The sequence below is a fragment of the Apostichopus japonicus genome, chromosome 16 (genome assembly GCF_037975245.1).
Source record: "Apostichopus japonicus isolate 1M-3 chromosome 16, ASM3797524v1, whole genome shotgun sequence".
Lineage (NCBI taxonomy): Eukaryota > Metazoa > Echinodermata > Holothuroidea > Aspidochirotida > Stichopodidae > Apostichopus > Apostichopus japonicus.
In genome coordinates this window covers 13,843,110-13,868,391 of record NC_092576.1, presented here as the reverse complement: position 1 = coordinate 13,868,391, position 25,282 = coordinate 13,843,110, and the positions used below count along the sequence as shown (strand labels likewise).

Below are 25,282 nucleotides of genomic sequence, written 5' to 3'. Positions count from 1 at the left end.
AACTATTGTAATTTGGCAATTTACACACAAATTTACACCAAAATGTCAACATTGGGTAATGTAAAATGTTAAAGGTACATAGTCAATGATGGTCAAGTATCAAACTTAGCGATCTCCTCCTAAACCGTAAGACCCATCGACGTCATATTTGTTGGGTTTGTGTCTTAGCTTGGACGCTGTGCCTCCGTGATTTACGATGTCACAGGGTCAAAAGTAAATAAAATAGAATAGAAGCATCTCGGCTATTACGGGGATACTTAAATAAAAATGGCGGGGACTCTCAAACCCGTGCATAAATTCAGACTCTGAGAACGTTTAAAGGACGACAAGTTGAACGTTGTCATTATTTGCCTTGCAAACTCTTAAATTGTTTGTCCTTGCTAAGGCATACCGGTCTACTCGTGTAACCTGATGACTGAAACATTACACTCCTCCATCAGCTAAACCATTTAATTGAAGGTGAATTCTTTTATTTCCTTGTGTAATACAGGCATTAATTTTTATATATCTCTATGGTGGGAACCAGCGACTTAGTCCGCTCTCATAGCGCGTTTCAGTTAGCGGAAACGGCTTGTTCAAAGGTTTTGGAAGCAGCTCGTGGCTGCGCAGGACCTGAGATGAGAGGACCGAGCCGATAAAGGCTAGCAACCGTCGTTAGGGTTTGTGAACATTGCTGGTTCTGCCGGGTCTTCTCAGGACTCTGTCGTGGGAATATTAGGCAGCTTTAGATTTCACGACGCGGAGCTCTCTACAACGAAATGACGACACGTATGTGTTATGCGCATGCGTCTACGTCGACTTCCCGTTGTCCATGAAATTTTACACCGGGTGTCCAGGGTATTTCCCGTTGTCGTGAAAACGGCAACTTCGATTACATGTGACGTCACAATTTTGTTGTTATTGTCAAGATGGACGAACAATTTGGGCTAGTCGAGCTTACAAATTCAGTAAGTTCTTGGTATTTCTATTCCAAATTTGACGTTTAAGTATAAAATGGCTCGGAATTTACGTACTGCCAGTGTGTATACTAATTATACTCCTCAATTCTGACTGTTGTTGGGTGGTTACACTACAGACTTTCACATCGACAAGTTGAAGTAGCGGCAGCCTAACATACAATTTAACATCTGGCCTAAACTAGGACCTAGGCATAGCTGGCTGAGTGTAGTGGGTCAGCCCTCACACTACCGTTTACAAGCAATCATGTACTAGGTCAGCTATAAAATCATCCCGCAAAATATGGGGCAAAGGCTATACCACCTCAAAAACCAACTTATTTTTGCCAATAATGCATACTGTATTTGGGTTGTTAAACACCATTATGGAATCAGCCTGGCTTAAAACACAACTTACGATTGATGCCTGTTCTTTCGTATTATATGATTAGCTTCTCTTAAAATAGAAGAATTCTGCTGCAGAAAAGATTGTGCATAATTTAGAGTGTTTGATTGCTCGAAATTAGTGAAACATCACAATCTTTTATATACATTGCGTACAAATCCACTGTGACATACTGTATATCAGAGGATATTTTGCTTTGAGTTACTATATTTTGATTGATTTTTTCCATCATATTTCAACAGCCTGCTGTCAACTCAGATAGTAATGAAGCTTCAGTGGGTTCAAGTTCCTCAATAAAGAAACCTAGTAGTAGCAGCAGGTATAAGTGGAGTGTTAGCTCAGTGGTTAACGCCGGTGCCTTTCAATCATAAGGTCCCCGGTTCAAGTCACTCCAAGATTAGTGTATGTCGTCCAGTTACAGAGTTGTTGACAATTAACAATTCATAATCATGGACTTTAATATGAATGTAAGACACTGACTTCGGTCAGCTTGCGGCTTTGATAAGCCAATGAGGCTTTTTCGTGAGTTCCTGCTTGCAGGTGGATCTAATATACATACATAATTACCAATTATGATAGATTTTCAATTAAAAAAAGTATTTGTGTTTACGCTCCAGGGTTGTAATGGTTATGAAAAACAAGTGTGTGGATTTTTATTAATTGTTGAAAGGCTGTACTGGCCACTCAACCGCACATGACTGGTCCCAAAATTCAATTTTATAGCACCTAATCAATGTTGACATGCGATATCAACGATAAAGTAAACAGAATCAGGTAAATGTAACTGCTACATGCAGTACTGTTTTGTATGGATTGTCTAATAGTCTTGTATGGATTTTTTATGCTTTTTTGTAAACAAGCAGACTGTGTTTATTTCTTACATTTTTCCAATGTTTTCTACCATTGGAAATACAACCCCATTTACCATCATAAATATGACATATTCCTGTTTGAGAAACAAAATCAGAGTACCATATTTTAAAAATAAATAAGTTTAGAGCTCAAATGTTGTGTGTGTGCTATGCACTGATAGAGGTATGCTAGAAATGATTTCCAGCAAAATCTACAGTAAGATGGTTCATCTATGATTGTCAGAAAATTGGACCAGCTTTGAGGATTTTGTAATGAAAAACAAGGAAAGAACCATTCTAATTTTTGACAAAGATAAAGAATACTTATAGGTTTGATGCATATCAGACATTTTGTTTTCGAGAAATCAAGTTAAAATTGATCTCTATTGGGCTGTAATATAATATTAAATAAATCTCAAAATACACTTCTAAATCTATTTCAGGACTTTCATGAAATGGACAGAGGCAAAAGATATAATTCTTTGCAAGGAAGTTGCCTTGCAAAACCCATTTCAGTTCCGAAGGGGCAGTCTAGAAAGAGGCAAGGTGTGGTCTGGAGTGGCCACCGAATTGAGAAAACAGTCCTTTAAGGTGGACCAAAGGGCTGTCAGAGACAGGTATGTTAAGGAGGTTAGAAGCTAAATTCATGCTCTACAATACCGTAGAGGAAAAAGAAAAATCCTCCCAGCATACTAAATAATTACATTTTCCCAAAAAATTGGGATTTCAATTGGTGGTGCTGGTGGTTCCTATGTAATTTATGTTTCACTTTTTACCTTCTATTGCATTCTTTCCTATATACTGTACTGTCATGTAGCTCACAACCCTCATATAGCCCTCAGAGCCCTCATAAGTTTGTGTTTGTACCAAGACGAACATAGTTGCCTTCCATTTTCACGACAATTTCTTAACTTAAGACTATAATTTGGTTTAACCCCAGTAATTTCAGTGGTTCCGTTTCATGTACAGACAAGTGCGAGACGAGACGTAGGTGATGTTTAGCACGTATCGCAAGGGTAGACCCGTCTGGATTCTTTGATTGCATCATTGGTTTTTTTTTCCCGTAGGTCATGAATATTCATTGTTAAAAGTGTACAAGATATATAGGGGGCGTGGCCAGAAAGAGATTGTTATCTTTTGAGCCAATCAGAGGGTTTGTTTACCTTTTGACCAGGGACTTTTTTTATGGGATGGGTTCCTCTTGGCGATTCACTTATTCTTTCGATTCAATACATTCCTAATTTGGTTTTTCATTCTAATCATAGGTACAACAGCCTCAAGAATAAGGTGCAGAAGAACAACTCTCAAGATAAGAGGGCTTCAGGCATTAGCCCTGAGGAAACGGAAAGCCAAAGGGAGTTGAGGGTGCTTCTGGAAGACTTGGCCAACCAAGAAGATGATGCAGAGCTTCTCCCCAAGACCAATGCTAGTGAAGAGGAGCAGAGGCGCCTCGATGGACAAGAGGTCCAGAAGAGGGCCTGTGAATCGTTTGTGGAGACAAGGAAGAGGTGAGAGACTCATATTACCTCAAATGGGGTTGGTTGGTTGGTATACCGGTATTCAGAAAAAAAGTTTTCAATATTTGACCTCAGCTGAATTTGCAAAGTATTACAGGGGTTGAACCCTGCATCTTTTGTTTACAAGCAGTGTCACATACATACAGATAAACACATGTGCACACACACAAGCATGATTGCATGGATTCATTCTGTCTCAAAAATTGGTTGCCAGGTCTGTCATATTGAAGAAATTCATGATGTACCTTTATCTTGTTTTGTCATAGGCATTTTGCAGATAAAGAAAATATGCCAAGAAAAAGAAACAGTGGGAGTGATGCTCTTCAGTTTTTGCATCAAAAGATGGAGTTGGAAAGAGAGATGAGGAAGGAAGAGCTCGCCATGAGAAGAGCAGAGGTGAAGAGGGACGAAGCTGAAAGAGATCGACGATTTGAACTCTTTCAACAACAGCAACAGCAGACACAGCAACAATTTATGCAGCAACAACAACCAATGCAGCAACACCTCGCACAACAACAGCAGCAGATGCAAAACATGCTAATGATGTTCATGCAATCGATGAAGGGTAATAATAAACAATAAGTTCCCACCTCCTACCAATGTCCCCAAAACAAGTTTGTACAAAATTGCTCATAAATGGTTTAACTCAGATGACCTCTCCCAAAACAATAGGGATCATATACTCATTATACCAAGTATGAACTTTGCATGGTTGACTTATTGTGTTTTCAACAGAAAATACCTAAATTTCACAAAATGTCAATTTTTGAAGCAAATTGAGCTCATGTCATATATCTGTAATTAAAGCACCATAAACATGCATGTAAATTAAAAATAAAATGAAAGACAATCAAGAAATATACAAAATGCAGCATTTTCCCATTTTTCTGAGATTTATTAATGTTTGATTATTCAAAAATACATTTTAAAGTGATTGTCTGTGTTTCAGTGCTATGATACACTTCTCTCAATCAATATGGATATCCTACTATATGTTTGACTGTTATTTGTGAATGGGGTAGGGAAATGTTTTCGAGCAAAACGGTCATGTGATCCAATGTCACCAAAGATCAATTAGTGGTTAAAAACTAGTATTTTGAATCATTATATTCACCAAAGGTTGGAAACGGGTCATATTTTGAGACAAGTTGTGAATTGGGTAGGGAAATGTTTTCAAACAAAACATGTCATGGTCATTTGATCCAAGCCCAAATGCATCATTTAAATTTAAATTCCTCTAAGCAAGAAACCAATATTCCTCTAAGTTGGGCTCTAGTTTTAAGAGGGTACCAGAGGACATAAAGACAGTCCAATATGGAGTCACCAAAGACCATACCAACTGTCCAATGTAATCTCAAGATTATTTCAGAATCACTTGGTTTATGGCCCTTATCTTATGAATTTCTTTATAATTTGTTATTATATTAAACACATAAATATATATATATATATTGTACATTATATTTAACTGGAAAAATTATATTTGAGTGAAACAAAATTTGATATACTTTGTATTTTTACAAACAAATAAGACTGGGTAACCCTGCATTTAAAATGTAACAGACATATTAGACCATAATTAACAATTATATTTTGCTGGTCTAAGCAGACCCCAAATTACCTTTGAAAATATTGCTCTAATGTGGGTGGCTCCAATTCAAAAAATTTTGATGTTGAGTTACCATATAAGCAAGTATGTGCATTGGTAAGTATGCCTGAAACTATGTACATTTTACCACAGGCTGAAAGTCCCATTTTTTGATTCTTTTTGAAATCTGTTGATTTGAAGAAATTAATCATGTCCCCAAATACCCACTCGACTGAAACTCTCACACTACTCATTGAATGGTTGTACAGCTTTTGGTCATTTGTTAGGTTACCTTTGAAGGGGCCTTGTAAGTGGGCCCTCAATGGATATGCAGGGTCACCATAAATACATAAAGTATTCCCCAGTGTATCATATGACCTATGTTCCAATTCAGTCAAGAGGCCAGACTCTCGCAAGAGGAAACAATCATGTCGCCTTCCCTCTATAGGCCCAAAAAGATTGGCAACTAGACCATTGGCAGCTGTAACAGATTGGTACTTCAATGCATGTACCCTCTTGTGACCATTGTAACATAACCTCTGGTACTCTTTCGGTCTGCAAATTGGACGGACTGTACCATCTACAAACCCCCAACAGTTTTTCAGTGCGGCTCCTTTGGCATGAATGGCTGATGCATATCTCATAAGATGTTCTGAGGAGAGCCAGAACCTGTTCAAAGTTTCCACAAGATATGAATGTTCGCTGTACACAAAGTTAATCATGTGTGTGGAAATTGTGCAGAGCTGTGGTACATCTCTGGCAAAAGTCTTCACCATATCCCCATACCTGCCAGAGAAGAGATAAAATACTAAAGAAATTGCGGGTCACTACAAATGAGAAAGGTGGAATCTTAGGACACCAATACAGCAAAGAAAAAAACACACATGTCCCTTGTGATTCCATACAATTTTTTTTCACAACTCACAATTTCTTCATATGACAGACCTGGCAACTAATTTATAGCTCACACCAGCATTCTAGTATGAGCTTTTGTAGTGATGTGTCATCTGTCACTATCCATATCAAAAGTGGTCACAAGCAAACCCTACAATCCCATCAACAATTGCAGAAAAGTTTTTTTGATAAAAAAGGTCAAGTGGGCTAAAAAAAATTGTGGGTCCTAAACATTTTTTGTGGCCCATAAAAAATTGGTGCCCTAAAAATGTTTGGGCCCTAATATATTTTTGTCCATAATTTTTGGGGTGCCCTAAAAGGTATGAGCTACTGCACCATTGGTGCTCTAGTTTTTTAATGCCTAATGGTGGTCCTACATTTAAATTTATATATTAAAGGAAAACCATGCATACATCAATGGGTAAAGTACAACAGTGATGACGAAACTTCAGCATAGGCCTACACATAAGTTGAATGTTTGTATAGTGTTGACGGTTTAAGATGCCGTCCCATGGCATCCTATTCCTGTCTCATATGCTTGGCAAAAAACGAGACGGCAGCAAGTTCTATTTTAAAGTCTTTGGTAAGGCATAAGTTGAAAATATTTACCTACATGGATATGCAAATCGTGATAGCAAAATGCATATGGCCTCCAATCCTTGGACACGGTATCCATTTGTACATTTGATTCTCTCCGGGATTTGAAGTGCATCTTTCAATCTATAGAGATCATCTTTCTTGAACCTAAAAAGCGAAGATGAATAAAGTTAAGCAATATTTCAATATCAACCCTTTTTTTCATGACGTAAGGGGTGTATTATTTAAAAACATGGCAGGCTTTGCACTTAATTAGAATCATGGAAATAAAATGATTTAGTGTTTTTCGCAGAAGTGGTTACCACATCAGATAAAAGTTCGAATTGAGATTTTTATTACAAGAAAAACCCCTGAAGGTTGCACAGGTGGGACCTGTCAGAATCTCAATTTTGATATTACAATTTACGCTTTGTGTTCCAGTAACCAATAGGAAAACATTGCACGCATCCATACCCACAGTGTAAAGCACACTGCGTCATTACAAAATGGTTCCTAACCCTGCAGTGCGCAGTGATTCCGGCGGCACAAGGCTTAAAACAACTGTCGTATTACTGGCCTGGTGTAGGACTGACTGCTGAGAAGCCCCCAGCAACTGCAGTCACAGTCAGTGAATCTGATGTCACGTTCGAAGTCTAATGTATGCCCATTAGCCTATATTTTTATTTGTAGGCCTAGGGTACATCTGTGTGTCGATTAGGAGGTAATCCAGCCTGTCTTTAAACAAGACTGGGTTTATTAATATTACGGTATGTTTTATAAACCTCCATAACAGTATATATGGAGTTAGTCTATGCCTATGTGCAACTTAATCATCGGAAATTAGGTCTATTCCTAAGTCTATATAATACTAAACGTTAATGCATAGCCTAAGTTGCGTCACTAACCTGAAGTATGCGTTGCATTCATCATCGTTATAATCTTCCAAATCGAAGGGGTCGTAATCATAATATTGGAATTCAGGGTTTGACGGTTTGTTGTTATCGTATAGCAACATGAATTCGTCGTCGTCTAATAAATCTGTTAAATACCCAAGAGTAATTGCTTCACGAACTCTATGAAGGTTTGCCATCGTTTCAAATCTTGCACTACGGTCGTCTGCTGTAAAGTATAAGTGTATGTCGTCTGCTGTAAACTTTTGTGCATACACCATAGCAACGGTTGCTATTCGTCTCTGTGATATGATTGGTCACATGATTCTTCTTGGTTACGTGATTCTTATTGGTCACATGACTGCCATTTCCCCCGTCGTACAGATCTAAAGCACAAAATCAACAGGACGGGGAGTCAGTACGAAGACGTACACTGTCGGTTAACTTCCCCGTTGCACTACTCCGCGTCGTGCAATCTAAAGCTCCTTATTGTCAAGAGACGGGAACGACCCGGGAACCGCGTCGTATAAAAGCAACGGAAGCGCTCCGAACGAGAGGAAACAGAAAGTAATCGAAGGAGAGGAGACTTGCGAAAGAATAAAGGAAAATAGATTTTGGGGTCTAGTGACAGCTATCTTGGCACTTGGCAGGGAACGGCGGTCTGAACGATAAATATTATTAAGTTCGTGACCCGTTTGTTTGGTATTGGCGCAAACGCAATGTATACGGAAGACCAAACGGCTATTGGTTTGTCGTTGGCGCAAACAGTCTTTCTAATTGATTTTTGTAAAAAAGATGTGCCTCATTTGTTGACCGTTAGCGCGCACACTGTATACGGAGGAACAGAAAGCCATTAAGTTATCGTTGGCGCATACAGTATTTCTATTGGATTTTTGTAAGTTGTCTGTGCCCCATTTGTTTGGCGTTAACACACACCCTGTTAATACGGAAGACTGGACCGCCATTGGTTTGTTGTTGACGCATAGTTTATCTATTGGATTTTCATAATGAAGCTGTGCCGCATTTGCGTTATCGCATACGCTGTGTATAAGGAGGACAGGAGATGTACCAATTGACGTTTTGGGTTCTGCTGTAGGCCTCAGTTGTACTTACCGTTCGGGAGCCTTGATGACCAAATGACTACGGAGTTATCATTAGTTATTATATTTATATATATGCCTTGTATATGTTGTGTTGATTCTAGTTTGACATGTTCATTGGATTAAGTCTAATCCCAGATAGTTGAGTAATTATAGTAGAGAAAACGCCAAATACTCTGCCTATTTTTTTCGCTAGTGTTTATTCTGCGCGCGCCAGTTGATCCCCTGTACGTGGTATATTCTGATCGAATCCATCGCCGGCTGTGAGGTAACACTTGTAAGCTTAAGTCAACACACCATACTCTGAATGTTTACAGAACATTCGTAATAGAAAATGGTGTTGCTTATGGATTCCTACTCCACATCATTTTAGGAGAGTTGCCACGAGTAACTCTTAGCCAGAATCTGAAGTAAGGTCAAATCATAAGTCGAATCAATTAATTTACTAGTTACACAAGTCAAACTATGACAACTCATATATAACACCTGACTGCTTGAACAGGTGTCTGCCTTTGCTTTGACCATTCCGCTAACATTTCCTCAGAGAAATGCACTTCTCTGATGTATAATCCTTTTAAGAGCAGAGCATTAGCAACACTGCAAATGTCTCTATCGCCCAAGTCCCAAGAAACCCCCAACAGGGGTTTGAGTGCAATCCTCCTGCGATTTATTTTGTCTTTTATTTTGCTTTTGTGCTTTAAAGTCAGGAACAAAACGAAAAGGTAAATCCCCTAGTACCACAGTCAGATGTTTGAAATACATGTATTTTTTTCCATCTACAAACACCGCAGCTTTCGGGGACTTCGCCCAACTTCGTGTACTCACACTTTACCAAAACCAGTGTTGAATCATACTTTTAAAAAGAAATCGCTAATTGTGGGATTGAGTTTTCGAATCGTTGCCTCCGTCAGTCATTTGAGTCTGTCTAACTTAGGCTGGCTCGAGATCGCTTGACACTTCCATGAAAAATGGTAAAAATACTCTCGATTTGGATAACATATGTATAAACACATATAAAACCTACTGTATCGGCAGGGAGTACGTTCTCGTGGCATAACCCTCAATGTTATGGTGAAGTGACAAGTTTTAATAAACTCAATGTTCGGTTTTGACAAACTTGACTACTCAATCAAGCATAATTTTACACAACCTCTTGCATTATTTAGGTTCCTGAGTGGTGAATTGTACACTCTGATTTGAAACGTCGTCGTGCTGTAAACAGTGTCCACATATATTTAGACGTTTTCTATACTATCATAGAACGACCATAATACTACGTCAATTGTTTATGTGAAGTATGAATTATCACCATTTATAGTAAACTACGGATATTACCCTTAAATAACAATTCATGCCAGGAACAGAATTGAGTACATCAAAGACATCTGTTAACACATTCCGTCTTTGATCTTTGTCAGCACGTGACGTAATGTGATCTGTGGTCAAAAATTAAAAGTCTCCGAACGATATTGTCATTGAGCAGTCTGCACAATTACACTGTAAAATAACGCATTTGATAAAGCCTCACGGGGACAAAATATATACTTTCATAAATAAAATTATTCATTACTAGCTCAAATCATGACCATACGGTGTCCACTGAATTAGGAAGTAGTCGCCCAAAGTAAAATCCTGACAAGGGAATGTCGATAAAAAGCTGATGAAAGCCCCATTTCACTTTATTTTTCTTATTTCGCTACGCAATTTTATGTAGCTACGAAGCTAAAGATGTGAGAATGTTGTTGATGTACATTGGTGATTGCATCTTTTCTTTGCGACAGGTCACCTAGATTAAGTCAACTTGTAGTGAGTTTTTAATCTGAGATAAAATCGATGATAGTGTGAAAGACATGTAAATGGTAAATGAAAGTGTCATTTGTTCTTCTCACTATGGATCCGGGCATTTTTTTTACATATTTATTATATATTTATTTAAACTATTATTTTGGTAACGTCGCCAATTCAAAGAGTAAAGATCGTTATTGAAGCATGTGTTGGATGCTTCTCTTTTCAACGTGCTTTGCGAGACAATGTTAAAGAAGTAAATCTTAAATTTTCAGCTTGATGGGCTTTGAATTTGGTGTTTGCTTGCTTGGGCGTGGAATGTGGATCCACTATGAAGACCATTTAACGCATTGTAAGGGTAATACATGTTATAGCTAAAACATCATTTGGCATATGGCAAATCAGTGAAATGGCAGAAACATTGGCAAATGGGTGCAGCAAACTCAACCTCAGCTATAAAGTCACTCAAACGTGAGTAGTGTGTGTATGACGGAATGCCTCTTGCAAAATCATATTACATGAACAACATGGCCAATCTTTGGAACGCCATTTGAGACACCTTGAATTGCTAGCTTGTGATTTATTTAGGAATAGACAATCAACTTAAATGCAAACTTCAAAACTGACGAAGCAGACCCGATTATGAAATATTGATCAAAAGTAGTATTTAATATTTCAAAGTTTTCATGTTAGTTTCCCGTAAAGGAATTCAAGTCGTGTTGTCTTTTTTGTTATAAAATAATGCAAACTATCAGCTTCAGAACATTTCGTCTTCATACAACCAAAAAATCAAAGCAAAAGAAAACATCGAATGAAAACATCATACATGAACAACTATAATTCAAATCATATTTGTACAGGCTGGACAGTAGTTGCCTTGACATTACGACAAAATTCTTTTTTCTCTGAAAACGTCACATGAAATATGGAAACAGCAACTGGCAAGTTTGTGTAAGGATCACAAAACCTCAGTTATGTTAGATTTTACATGTCATATGTTTCATTACATCATTAAACGATCCAAGGCTCGGAATTTCAAATGTCGTCTACGGAGTAAACTTTACCATTTTGTATTTTTAGATGATATACAATGTATAAAAGATATTGTATTTTAAAATAAGTTGCTTACTTTGGCTATCGTCGGGTTCATAAAGTCTTACTTCTACCAAATAATACATGCATATTTGCTTGAATCCGCCAACTCTACTTACCCTATGATGGGTAATGAAATGTATAACTGAAACCGTTGGAAACCGTTCCAACAAACTTGTCAACATTATTTGTTGCTATTTCGATCAATTGTTCATTTACACGTGGCAATAATTCATCTTCTCCCCGACAAGAAATGTCGACCGAAGAACATTCCAATTCTTTCTTGGCGGTTTTGAGAGACAATCTAAAATCATCGATGGATTTCTTGGACTCTTTACTCGCAACTTGGATTTATAGATATTATGTAACATGTTATTGTGCCATAATGAATCTGACAAATAATTAAAAAAATACTATAATAAATGAATTATTTGTGGACCCAATACTAGCTACTTGGGTGTGTAAATATATAATAGTATAACAGTGAGTTAAGAATAGGCATTTTAATATATACATTTTATAATCAAAATTGATAAGAATACAAATTTTCCCATGACGGCTTAATATGATAATTGAACAGTTTAATTATTTTTTTTTTTTGAGAAAAAATGGATGGATATTAAACACATCCATACACCGACGGCTCTACAATTTATGAATCAATGGAAACATGTCTATGTTACTTTTGCTGGGATAAACAATTAACCAACAACATACAATAAACACTGCCAGTGATAATCTGGATACGTGACACTTAGTTGGTCATATCCTGTTTGCACAGAGCCATAAACTCACAAAGTGCTAACGTTACATTGCAAACAAATGACGTGTGACTTCCTTTGCATTTTCACTGCCCGTGCCTTCCGATGACTTGGCAATCATTATATCAAGCCTATTCAATATTTTCTTTTCTTCTTGGTTTGAAAGTATCGGAGTTGCATTACTCATCTTGGAAAGTGAATTTGGAAGGCTGTCACATAAAAATAACAGTTCTACTGAACGTCCTTTAGCTATTACAATATATTTTGTCTTATCTAATTCTGTTTTAGTTTCTTTTCCTTGTAGAGAAAAATCATGAAGACTAATTAACAGATCTTTAATATCTTCGAAAAACGACATGGTTTCACGATCATGATCACGATCATGAGCATGATGATCCAAATCAGTTTGCGTACAGAAAAGGTATCTCGTGCACTGATGCAATCCTCACCCTTGTCCATGGCATAGTGTCTGGGCTAAACTGTAAACAGACGACAATATCCAAAGTCCTATTTCTGGACTTTTCAAGTGCATTTAATACAGTCCTGCCCAATCGTCTACTAAATGATCTGTGTAACTTCATCGATGAGCCATGGCTCATTCATTGGCTTAGGGATTTCATGCAGGGATGGTCAAGACAAGTTAAACTAGACAAAGGCTATACAACAACTTCTGAAATCAGAGTAGGAGTTCCACAAGGAGGCCCTCTATCAGCCCTATTGTTTACTATTTATACAGATTGCATTCGCTCTAATTCTAATTGCTCAGTAATTAAATATGCTGATGACACTGCTTTATCGTGCAATATCATCAAAGGCTCCCACCAGCAAAATCAGCATGAGTATCAGGATTTTATCACTAGCGTAGTTAGCACCTGCGACCAGAAGAACCTACTTCTCAACAAAAAGAAGTGTAAGGAAATGGTATTCGAAAACATCAATATTAAGCACAGGGGATTCATCGAGAAGAGAGATGAGAAGACAATTATTCACAATACATCCGTTGAACGTACTTCCAGTACAATGTATCTAGGAGTCTGCATCGACAACAAGCTGACGTCAAGCATTGTCGCCACACTCATGTATATTGCTCCTCACTTTCCTGTCCATATACGGGAAAGGGTGTTTGAGGCCTCTATCTTGCCAAATATCATATGTGCTGTCCCGGTCTGGTATCACTTTGTCCAAATGAAAGATAAGGAAAGATTATTAAGTTTCCTGAGATACTGTGAGAGAATCTTTGGATTAAATCATAACCTGCTTAAAGATAAAGTTAATACGGCTGCTAGGAAAGAATTTGAGAGGTTACTAAATAACATCCATAGAAATGAAGGACACCCACTCCATTGTGCAATAAACTCTCTGTGCAATAAGACAAACTACAATTTGAGGAATGCTGCCATAACTCCCAGATTCAGGATTAAACTTTATAGGAATTCTTTAGTTTATAGGGCGTCCATGTTCATACAGCATGGTGCTTTAGAACCATTGTTGTGATGTGTTATGTCTAGTATTTACTATTTTATATCTTTATCATAATTTTATTTATTTATTTTCCTATTTATAAATGTTTAATGATTTATACTGGATATAAAGAATTGAATTGAATTAACTTACTATTAATTCTTGTTTTTCCATAGAAATTGTACGTTCTACGATAACCAATACTGTTTGCATGTATCAGACGAAAATGAACTCTATGGTTAGTTAAATGGTGAATGGAATTCTTGCCATCTTGTGATGAACGCGATTAATTTGCTTTCATCAACTATAAAATGTTAAGTTAAGGGTGATAGCTACTAACTGTTAAATGATATGTTTAAACTTAAGGTAATAATTGATGAGCAGTGTCTTTGGATTGGTAGAATGGGTTGTTAATAGTGAAAATCGTTTGTTATATCTGCAATATTTCAAAGGCAAACTTCAGACAGAGATATGAGCTTTAAAAGAAGTTAATTGATTGAATGTGTTCATTAAACTCCTACATGGAGTTTTCACATACAGTAAAGTAATTTTAAATTTACTAACTTTAGAGTATTTGCAATATATAATTGTGAAAGCTTCGCAAAACTTGAACAGTACCAAATGCAATGTCAAAGCAAAAGAACGAGATAGTATGACGTCAAAAATTCAAGTTCATCTTGCTAACACATATGAAAAATTTAAACAGCTATACTATTAAATAAGGAAATTGTTTTATATCTGTAACATGGATTAGCCCCTCCCCCCCCCCCAAAAAAAATAAATAAATAAAGGACTCCCCAAAAATGAAAGAATAACAAACAAGTGCAGGAAAGCAGTGTGGTATATTATTAAATGTTTTTCACACCAAGACGGAATTTTTGAATCAAAAGTTAAGTAGATGTATCAGGTTTTGAAAGAAACTCAGAAGAATTCTTACATAGCTTCCTTTCCACGCAAGCAATCGTAACTTGCTATGTTTATTTAAAGAAAGTGATTAGAAACTGGGATTGTTACTTGATAACTATATATTGAATTGCCTCACACGAACACCGATTTTGTTATTAATTGTTCTTATATGTATTAGGTTGAGTTGTCAGTTTTAAAATTCTAATTGTTTTGGTGCAAATATAACGGATCAGTATTATCAGGTATTACAAGTTTGACAGAAAAGGCACAATTCCAGAAAGACTGCAATTAATATATTCCAGCTACGCATGTACTTCCTTGATATCATTCATGCTGACTGTCTTGACAATCACGGGTGGTGTAGCAATGTCTACTTCCCTGAAATAGACTAAACAATGTCGGAATGAGAGTTATTATATACTTTGTTACTAAAACAATAATAAAAACGGCCCATCCACTTCACTTCTGTCATTTAGATTTGGCATCCTGTATTGAAAGTGTTCTGCCCTATAGTATCCAACGGTAGATGTCTTTGACTGAAAGTTTTGCTTTGATTTTAAATTTTACTTTACTCTTTAAACCACAATAATAATGCAATATATCTGATTTTTTTTCTGTTTGCTATCCGCCTTGAAGGTGGAAGTTGATGCCATAATTATCTTGCAACCTCGTCACAATAACAAATACATTCTCCTCTGAAGTTCGTGTAATATGAACTTTGGAAAAGTTTTGTTCGTGTGATTAGTACGTCAATAGTGGGAATCAACCTAGCAAATCAGTACATGTTGTAAAATACTTGCTAGACCAGCATCTTTTCTGTTGATATAAGATCGTGTCCATGATTTGTTGGTTCCTAAATACAATTTAAAGCAAATAATTCCGATAATATCTCACTAATTGTAGCTTTGCATTGCAATAAATTCCATGTCATATTGTAAGATAAGACATGTGTACACACTGGCACTCTCTTCTCAGTTTAACATCTGCGCATTAAGATATGATCAGTTACCATGACCACAACTTGAAAGCTTGTAGTTAAAAAGTCGGACCGACCAGTTGCACACCGGGCGTCCTATATTTTAATAAATGCAATGATTGTCTTTATAGATTTTCTAGGCATTAACTTTTGCACAATTTTGGATCAATAATCGTTTAACATAGTCTTTACAACGGCACTTCATTATGTTATTTAATTGTTTCATATGATCCAGTGGCATTCGCCCAAGTGTGGGCGGATGTGGGAGGGGCGTCATGTCCAGACCTTGTATCGTTAGTCGGGGGAAATGGTTCGGTCGAGGGGTTATGGTTCAGTCGACGATGTTTTACACTCAGTCGGGGAGGAATGAAACCACTATTACGAATGTACACCTTCTTTTAAATCCCAGAAAAAAAAAACTATTTTTGCACAACCTTTCCTTTAAAGCTAGTTAGTAATACTTGAATTATGACTCACTATGCACTGTTTTACTTCTAAAGTTGATTTTGTGGGAGGAGGGACCCTCAGACTTTATACATGAATGTCCCTAGCTTATCTTCTATAATAGTTCATACTTTATCTAACTCAGTCGCGGAGGTATCTGCATTTAACCACAAACCTCTGAAATGACGTGATTGTCACTGATTGGTTTATGGCTTTGCCACACAGTCAGGCTTATATAACATGTTAAAACACGTTTACGAATATAAAATGCTTGTAATTATTTTTCTCTTAACTATAAGATGTAAGCTAGGCAAATAAGGCTTAAACAAAGTCCATGAGACCCTTTTACACTTGAAAAGGATCGCGGTGTTGTACCTTGTGCTCGGGGTATTTTGTGTACAAGCGGATTTTAGACCACACGTTTCGAACCCGATCATAGCCATAGTCTCGGAAGGGTCATACCCCGGGTTCGGAGTTAATTCAGTAAAGGCTTAATGCAGTTCGAGGATGAGTCGGGAGCAATTTTGACATTTTACTTCACTGTTACGCGCGTAGTTGGACACAACGGTAGTAGTAGTAAGCAAAGTTGAATATTAATGATTTATGCTGTGTGCCTTTTCATGTGTTAAACGAGCCGTAGCTTCAACGCAGGGCCTATAACACTTTACCTTACGGTGTCTAATTTGAAACTTAGGGTGTTGCAGATAAGACTAAATGATCCGAAATGAAAACCTCATGTATATGAAAAACGCAAAATGAAGACATATTCGCAGCTCCGATGACAATACAAGTGAAAAATAATTATATAGCACATAAGTGTCCTAGGACCAAAATGAAAGTGTAAATCGTTTGAAGAAATTGATCATCAAATGTTTAAATTCTAATGCTGTGGAGATTTCAAGATGAAACAAAAAATAACAAACCAATGAAGAGATTTTTTAATGATGTAAAGAGTTACACTGGAAGGGTATACATCCAGTAAACCTAACTTGCTGTGATGGGAATTCAAATGTTAACAAAGATTCCTCTTTTAAATGGATTAATGTACTCACTTGAAATATTGTTGATACTTTAAGGAAATACAATTGTACCTAGTATTTCTTGTTCAAAACAATATTTTACTATATTTAAACTTCCAGATACGCAAATAATTTGTTACATAAACCCACACATAATTTACCTTTAACGATGATGCATTTTGTAAAAGCTGAATAGTTGAACTTTGAAATATTCGACTATCATCTTGCCGGAAGTAAACTGCATTAGATGTTATGTCCTTTTATTTCTTTACGCACATTATCATATATTCCAGCGTAAAGCTGTTCCATAATACATAATATTGAATGCTGCTGACCATCAGCAAAGTCTTTTGAGATTCGTATAATACTTTTAGCTGCAGAACGATTCAAGCCACAGGCAAACCGGTAAATGTAATCTGCATCACTATTCTGAAGTTGTTTTGAAAAAAAAGCTGTGCACCGTTTTGATGATTTGCTCACAACATGATGTGCAGCATACCACTCGCAGAATAAATTCAGTTTGGTACTCCAGTAAAGAATAACTTTCCATTTTAACAAGATACCAGTGTCAATGTTTTGGTTGTAAGGTGGAACATTTTTTGTCCAACTAATTTGCATTGGCATTTGTGTAATTCCTTAAATGGCTAGTTTATCTACCTTGGCATGATCTCCCTTTTTTTTTTATAAATAGGAACATTTTCGTCATTTAATTTATTTCGCATATGGTTGTGAAAACAAGAATCCATATATCTAAAAAAAATATTGCTGATGTAATTGTTGAAAAGTTCTTTTACTCGCCAATCATGTGAGAAAACATCGCAAATATAAGGGGAGTCTCACAGAGATCCTCAAACACAGGATTCTCTGTGAGCTTTGCATTAATTTTCTTACAAAGTTCGAGGTCATCTCCGGCAATTGCTTGGCGTATGTACGACTGTCTAGCCATCGTATCAAAACCCTTCAACCTGAAACGTCCAACCTGGATATTCAAAACAGCGCGAAGCTTTGATCTTCTCGTGGTTACAATAACGCATGCTTGTTGGAAAATTTCTTTGTTAACTATTTGCAAAATATCAGTCTCAACTCTACCTGCACCAGGATACTCATCATAGCCATCGAATATAAATAAGATAGATTTAGAACTTTTCATAATTTCTTGAATCCCGTTTTCTCGGAGACCGGAGTCTTTTGGAAATGAATCGTCGAATCGCGTGGAACAATGATTTTATATTTCCTAGTTGCCTTAGTCTTAGCGTTAGCAGAATAAGAATATCGATTTTTTTTTTAGAGATTGGCGAGTCAGTGTTTAAGGACCATTCATAGGCAAGCTGGAGGGACAGCATGGAGTTTAGTTTGGTTTGATTGTTCCACAAAAATGTCCTGATAGGAACCTATAGGTTTCCAGTTATTTCCCTTTTGGAAACTGAGCCGACATCCAAAGCTTCAATTTGTCCATGAGTGAGTAGTTCGTTCACGCAAAACATGTTATCTCTTATGTTAGGAATTGGTCGTATCTCCTTACAGAGGGAGTCGTATCTTCGTTGAAATTCAGATACAAAGAGAGTAGCCAAGTCTGAAATAAAACAGTTTCACAAAACGGCAAGGTGAATTTCCTATCTTTCTCATTAAATTACTACTCTATTGGGAATTTGGAAAGTTGTTAAATACAATGGTAAAAAATGCCCACCTGTTTACGCAAAGTTGGTTACTACATCTACTACCCTTAAACGTTACAGTTACATGCCACGGAAGTTTGCGTGTCTTCAATCGTTAAACTTAACAACAAATGTCAAACGTTTATTGGGTAAATTTAGTAATTTAAGCCATGGCTTGGTGCATGCTTGCCGCATGTCAAAAAAGATATCTTAAGACATCTGAAGAGTTATTTGAACGACAAAGGCAACACTGTTACTGGTATGTATGTCTAGCATGTGATCATTATTTACAAATACTCTCAAGAAGTTACCCTTAAGAACTATGATTATGCTGACCATTCCCTGTTCTCTGTCAGCGGAAGAGAGGATACTGGTAAGAAATAAGACTATTGATAGTGACATATATTCAACAATGTTGTTACCGAAACTACATTAAGTGTGTTTCAGTTCCTGTTTAATATCCTCAAGAATCTAAAGTAAGTATTTAGCATGAATGGACAATTCAAGGATGTGTAACTGACCTTTGTTACGCCTTAACTTCTAATGACCATATCTGTCACGTTTACCTGTTTCTTATATACAGAATAAGCTACACCTAGCTTGGAAATTCATTTATCATTTGGTTTGAAATGCTACTTGTTCGGTTGTTGCTGCATGTTTTATTTACCTCTTTGCTGATCCGCTGAATAGTTCTCGTCAACAGTCATCGAATAAACCTAAAGAAAAATAACAATTTAAAGATGTGATACATTAATTACAACAACAAACTGGAATCAACACAACATTTCCGTGATCTTAAACTAGTACTTACTAATGCTGAGCGTAATCAAAATAAAATAAAACTGTAAGCAAACTGCTTATCCACTAGAGAGCCTGTGTAGGAGAATGTGTAAAAGTAAGTTGGCCTGACGTTTCGATCCTAGCAGGATCTTCCTCAAAGGCTAAATGACAAGTAACAGTAACAGAAAGTACCAAAACACGCACAGAATACAGACAGATTAATGATCATGGTGAACACAATACAGATGGATGTAAGGGGATTAGTAGACAAGGGATGGAGAGAAGAAAGAAAGAAACCAACAGGGGAAGAGGAGAGGTAGGAGATAAACAGAGGAGGGACAACGGGAGGATTAAGGAAATGGGTTAGGGAAGAAACTGGAGAAGGACAAATACAGAAAGGTGTGGAGAAAAAGGGTGGAAGCGAAAGAAGCCATGAAGGCTTATAGACTCGCAAGCTGACCGAAGCCAATATCTCGGCACACATCCATTTAACGTCCATGTCAGGAAGTTGTTATTGAACAACACCCTTGCCAGACGACACACATTGCTGTCGGCGGGGAATCGAACCGGGGATCTCATGACTGGGAGACGCCGGCGTTAACCACTAGGCTATACACTCCGCCTGTATGAGAAGAGAAGAGAAGAGAAGAGAAGAGAAGATGAGAAGAGTAGTGATGGGGAGGGGGAACAAGGGGAGAAGGAGGGGACAAAAGAAAAGTTAGTCATGTCCTTCCTGAATGTTGAGCCCATGAGGTTGAATGGTTCGAAGGCGTTGAATCCACAGCCACTCTCTGCTGATTCGTACTAGGTCAGGACGGCTACCTAAGGATTCAATCTCCTGTAAGGACATGTCGTTAATAGTATGGTTGCAAAGGTTAAAGTGTTTTCCAACTAGGGTCTCAGTCTTCATGATGTTAAACGTGGATCTGTGACCATAGATGCACTTCTTGAGGTTGGTTTTGGCTCGCCAAAATACTGGATGCTGCAAACTCTACAAGAGATCAGATGTATGATGTGGTGGCTGCAGATGATGCATCTCGAAGTACGATCACATTTGAAAGTACCATGCTGAATGGGTGTAAGTTTACAGGTTAGAGGTGGAACAGCAGCCAGCACAACAAAGGTCTCGTAGGTTGCTGGGTCGTCTGTAGGCGATGATGGGTTTTTCAGGGACAACTCGTTGGAGTCTATTTGAAGTGAGGAGAATGTTGTGGTTGTTAGAGGTGATTTGCTGAAGAGGAGAAAGATTTGGGTGGAAAGTAACAACCAGGGGGACCTTGTTGTCGCAATCTCGTCCCTTTTTGTTCTTCACTGCCAAAGTAGATGATCTGGAAAGGAAGCGGACTCTCTGAATGGCTTCACGCACCCTTCTGGCACTATGGCCCTTGACAGTAAGGTGTATTTTTCAAAGCATCTGTATGGCGAATGAAAGAGGAATTGCTAGAGCAAATGCGACGAAGACGAAGTGGTTGACTGTAGGCAATTCCAGACTTGCATTGGCGTGGATGGCAACTAGTGAAGAATTGAGATACTGGTGTGTTTTTCCTAGATGATCCTCCAACTGAACGGGAACCCTTCTACAAGAAAAGTTCTTGGAGGCCTCCAAAGAACAGAGTCCCTGTTTTAAAACCCTACACACAAGTCGTCGGCTCTGAGACTAACCAGTCAAACTCTCCTCTCTGCAGAATACACGACAACTTTCCAAGAGATGAGCGCACAGCACTCTCCTTACTGATGTCTCGCAGTGACATTATCATCAAGCCAGCCGCATGTTAAACATATATATATTTGATAATGGTTTAAATGAATATATATAGCTTACAATCCGAAATGAAAATACTTGTCGTTGAATGCATATCGAAAAACGATGAGTTTGGTCCTGTAACAGAACATCCAATCGTAATAAACTGTTCACTCGCATGGAATAAGTTTATCTTAGTAGCTTGATTAATATCATAAGAATCACCGGACCATTTGACAGTCATCCCTTGGTCTGAAAACAATATTGGCGAGGTTTGCTGATACTTCTGCTATTCCAGTCGTACCTCTGGCCATATGCACCGAACACTTTAGAACTTCTCCACCATGTATTGGAACAGTACAATTTCTTGCACCATTGCAACGTTCGATAATTGGGTAGTTTGGCAATGGAGTGGCAAAGTAGAAAATGTGCAATATGTTAAATTTTAGTGATCACGCATTGATGTTTTGTATGTATATTAGATCCTCCTGCAAACAGGAACTCGCGAAGCAGCCCCATTGTCTTAACAAAGCCGCAAGCTGACCGAAGTCAGTCTCTTACATTATATTTAACGTCCATGATTATGAATTGTTAATTGTCAACAACTCTGCAACTGGACTACATAGATTAATCTGGGAGTGACTCAAACCGGGGACCTTATGATTGAAAGGCACCGGTGTAAACCACTGGGCTAACACTCCTTTAAAATTATGTGAGTTTTATTGACTTCTGAAGACCTCTATTTGCTGAAGTGCTGTAACGAGTCACGATGAGTCGAATAAAACTGCTAGTGTAAACAGTTTCTACCCTTTTCTTCACGTTTAGAAAACTGTATTTCAAATGTACCATTTGTCATATATTTCTTCTTGTTTACGTGGTGCACTGGCGAATCATGACGTTAAATATAAACCAAAATAGTTAATCAAATGTTTAGGGGCTGGTTCATTATGCTAATTTGAGGTTCGTACCCTTACGACTTTTTGTAATCACAGTTTTATTCACAGCTGTTCGGCTTATAACAGAGTGGCAATAGACAACATTGATATGGAACAAATTATTTTCAATTCTTTTTTGAACGATACTATATCTTGTAAACAGTTTGTAAAATCGCAATCATAAGTCGTTCACACTTAATCATCACGTAGCATTGTTTGTCCTTCTAGTATTTGCTTGCATGTTTACATTAACTTATCTCGGTTTAAGCCAAGCAAGTATCTATCTATAAAGCATTTGTATAAATCGTAGTTTCTCTTTCACTTTTGGTACCTGGCTTTGGTACTGATATGAACGTGGAGTTTGAGCCTTATGACAATTTACCGTATCTTGAAGACTCTGGTTTATTTGCAGCCTTAGAGATATGAGCCTTTTAACCTTTAAGAGTGCAAATGAACCAGACTCCTCGTAATCAGATTAATGTGGTATTGTATGTGAAACGAAAGTATTATAGTAATCACGTCATAATAAATACATTAAGACCCATGGCACAGTAGGTGTGAGGAATAGGCTTCTCGCGGTAAATTTGGACGCCGCTTTAGTAATTTGGATTATATCCCGTTAATGTCACACGCAGTCTTTATATGATAATCCTACAGCACGCTCGAAGAGTGTTATACCTACATACTCACCGATTATGGTGACATTATATTCGAAAACATTTTCAGTACCAAGTCCATCATCCGAAAGACATCGGTACACTCCCCCGTATTCATGTTTCGCTATTAGAAATGTGAGGGTGCCATCTGGAGAAATGATGTAATCGTAATAATATGCATGAGAAGTCGTCAAGTTGTTTCCTTTTAAGAAACCCTTAACGAAATATTTCATTTTACTAACATATGGCTTCACTTGCCAAGTGAAGAATATCGATCTTTTTAAAGCGCATTCCAAACTAAACTCTGCTCCTCTTTTAACAATGCGCTTGCTACGTAATGCAGAAGAATCACTGTCTAGCTTCTGTAGCAAGATGGCAGATTCAGTATCTTACAGTATGGGTGGCGGATTCACAGCCTTGCAAACTAACAACACAGATCTCAAGGGAAACAGTTTTTATGCCAACTGTCGAGCCTTGCGATGTAAAGGAATCGTTTTAAACGATCACTTTTTTTTATATCAAATTGGAGGGTAGTATCACCCTCAATAGTTCGGACAAGCCACTCGAGTGAAACAGCTGGACGACATTCAAACACATAGCTATTGATTTCTTCATTTTGATTGCCCTTAACATTGCAGTCACCAGTCCTCCCACATTGCGAGATAACGGTCTATTTTGTCGTGGTAGCACTAATGTATAGAAAAACAATATATTTAAAACATTATTAGACGCTAATGATAATAACCAATTGAAACATAGTAAACTATATGAAAACGTCATTGATATGCTTTGTTTCGTTAGTACGAAATAGGTATCACTATAGGAATGACACCAACGTTATGATTAAGAATAGTGCAGAGAAAGCAACATTTTAGCAAGAAAGCAAAATTGTTTCTATGGAAAATTTGGTTATAGATGGTTGCTTTCAAATATAAACGTCCTGAAAACAAACTATTTTGAAGTTGTCTCAGTTACTTTAATGTAATGCTATTTTTCAATAATATGGGTTGCCTTGTTTGATACAAAAACAAATTGATTTTGCATATGAGAGCTTGATGGAATCATTTCCCTATAAGTAGGATATGAAGAAACGGTGACACAAACTTACCAGTAACTATGATTCGTACAAAATTATAGGTAGGGTCTGTATCAACAGACGTCATCATCGTTATAACCGTGAAGTTGCAGTCGTGGACCACGGATACTTCGTTTATAATAAGACAGCCGTCTTGAGTTACGTCATAATTTTATCATAATCATTATCATAATTTTTGTAGTTAATAATTGGTTACTCATTTCGAGTATTGGTGCCAATGTACCAAAAGATTCCAAAAAGATCATTTTCAAACGTACAGTCTATTCTTCCTGGCTCCCCTAATTCATGACACTGAAGAGAATTACAGCCAATCGTCTCTGAAACTGCCAAAACAAGGCAAGAATCGATGCAAATCTTGAAACATAGAAGTTGTCGTTGGTTCGGTATGAAATAACTTATTGTGTCTATTATTTCAGAATGCCATCTGAAACCTCGTTGCTACACATACAGTCGAGACACTTTTATTTTGGCTCAGGGTCGAGTGTAATGGACTCAAACATGGCTCGGAATCGACAGTGATTGATGCATTGTATTCTATTCCACTCGATTGCTCAAATAGTAATCCGGCAACTGTTATCCTAGAAAAGCTGTACATAGTTATATCAATTAGTTATATAAAACGGATAAAGAGCAATAACAATTTTAGCTAAACCTTTTGCACATTTAGCTGAGCTAAACTTAGAAAACCACAACCACAATATACATACCATTCACGTTAATAGAAAACAGTTAAATGTTAATAGAAAAACTGTTATTATTGATAAAACATTGAAAATTAAGCAAAACAGTGAAAGGTTCGAAATACTCATTTATGCGACAAAACCTTCTGCACCTGGTTAAATTTTGCTATCAGCGGGATGATATCAAACAGCCAAATTGATGTAACATTTGAACTGATAGAGTGACAAAAATCCAATGATATGTTAAATAGACCAGTATTGCATGAATTGGTGAGAATGATGCATCTTGGGGAACCAAAAAAAGATCTCAGGAACTGTCAAAACTTTAAAGCTTATTTGTGCAAACTTCGCAAGTATGTTCATTTTGCAGAGATCTTATTCCTCGAAGCCCATGGTTAAGTTTGAAGGAGTTATAAATCCGATTGGATAAAATTTCCATAATGTCAGGTTCTGTTGACTCTACACGGTATAAGTTCGTGACAGAAGTGCTCTTCCAGTTGCAAAAGTACAGGCATTTAGACTATCCAGTATTGTCCAG

General features: G+C 37.3%; 3 protein-coding genes across 4 annotated transcripts; 2 read left to right on the top strand and 1 right to left on the bottom strand.

Moving 5' to 3' along the window:
- The first annotated feature begins 875 nt into the window (after positions 1-875).
- Positions 876-5,115, top strand: LOC139983438 (uncharacterized). The gene is made up of 5 exons (XM_071996986.1): positions 876-947; positions 1,584-1,660; positions 2,636-2,809; positions 3,458-3,700; positions 3,976-5,115. Exons 1-5 carry the CDS (start codon positions 909-911, stop codon positions 4,289-4,291), a joined length of 849 nt encoding a protein of 282 aa, XP_071853087.1. The 5' UTR covers positions 876-908; the 3' UTR covers positions 4,292-5,115.
- An 87-nt stretch (positions 5,116-5,202) lies between these two features.
- Positions 5,203-8,156, bottom strand: LOC139983437 (uncharacterized). Of its 2 annotated transcripts, none has more exons than XM_071996983.1 (3): positions 7,673-8,156; positions 6,801-6,935; positions 5,203-6,083 (listed from the first exon to the last, which is right to left on the bottom strand). In XM_071996983.1, the coding sequence occupies exons 1-3, from the start codon at positions 7,936-7,938 to the stop codon at positions 5,327-5,329; spliced, it is 1,158 nt and encodes a 385-aa protein (XP_071853084.1). In that variant the 5' UTR covers positions 7,939-8,156; the 3' UTR covers positions 5,203-5,326. The 2 variants fall into 2 exon arrangements, with proteins under 2 accessions (XP_071853084.1, XP_071853086.1); XM_071996985.1 differs by having other exon boundaries at positions 5,944-6,083; positions 6,805-6,935.
- Positions 8,157-13,013: 4,857 nt separating this feature from the next.
- Positions 13,014-13,889, top strand: LOC139982005 (uncharacterized). The gene has a single exon (XM_071994505.1). The coding sequence runs from the start codon at positions 13,014-13,016 to the stop codon at positions 13,887-13,889; it is 876 nt and encodes a 291-aa protein (XP_071850606.1).
- Positions 13,890-25,282: the final 11,393 nt, after the last annotated feature.

What these genes read in the sequence shown, in the direction of transcription:
- LOC139983438 (XM_071996986.1), top strand. Translation starts at nt 909, where the DNA reads ATGGACGAACAATTTGGGCTAGTCGAGCTTACAAATTCA. An exon ending in TAGTCGAGCTTACAAATTCA is followed by an intron (nt 948 to 1,583) that starts GTAAGTTCTTGG and finishes ATATTTCAACAG; the next exon opens with CCTGCTGTCAACTCAGATAG. An exon ending in CAAAGGGCTGTCAGAGACAG is followed by an intron (nt 2,810 to 3,457) that starts GTATGTTAAGGA and finishes TTCTAATCATAG; the next exon opens with GTACAACAGCCTCAAGAATA.
- LOC139983437 (XM_071996983.1), bottom strand. Translation starts at nt 7,938, where the DNA reads ATGGTGTATGCACAAAAGTTTACAGCAGACGACATACACTTATACTTT. An exon ending in GAATGCAACGCATACTTCAG is followed by an intron (nt 6,936 to 7,672) that starts GTTAGTGACGCA and finishes TTCGCTTTTTAG; the next exon opens with GTTCAAGAAAGATGATCTCT. An exon ending in CGATTTGCATATCCATGTAG is followed by an intron (nt 6,084 to 6,800) that starts GTAAATATTTTC and finishes CTTCTCTGGCAG; the next exon opens with GTATGGGGATATGGTGAAGA.
- LOC139982005 (XM_071994505.1), top strand. Translation starts at nt 13,014, where the DNA reads ATGCAGGGATGGTCAAGACAAGTTAAACTAGACAAAGGCTATACAACA.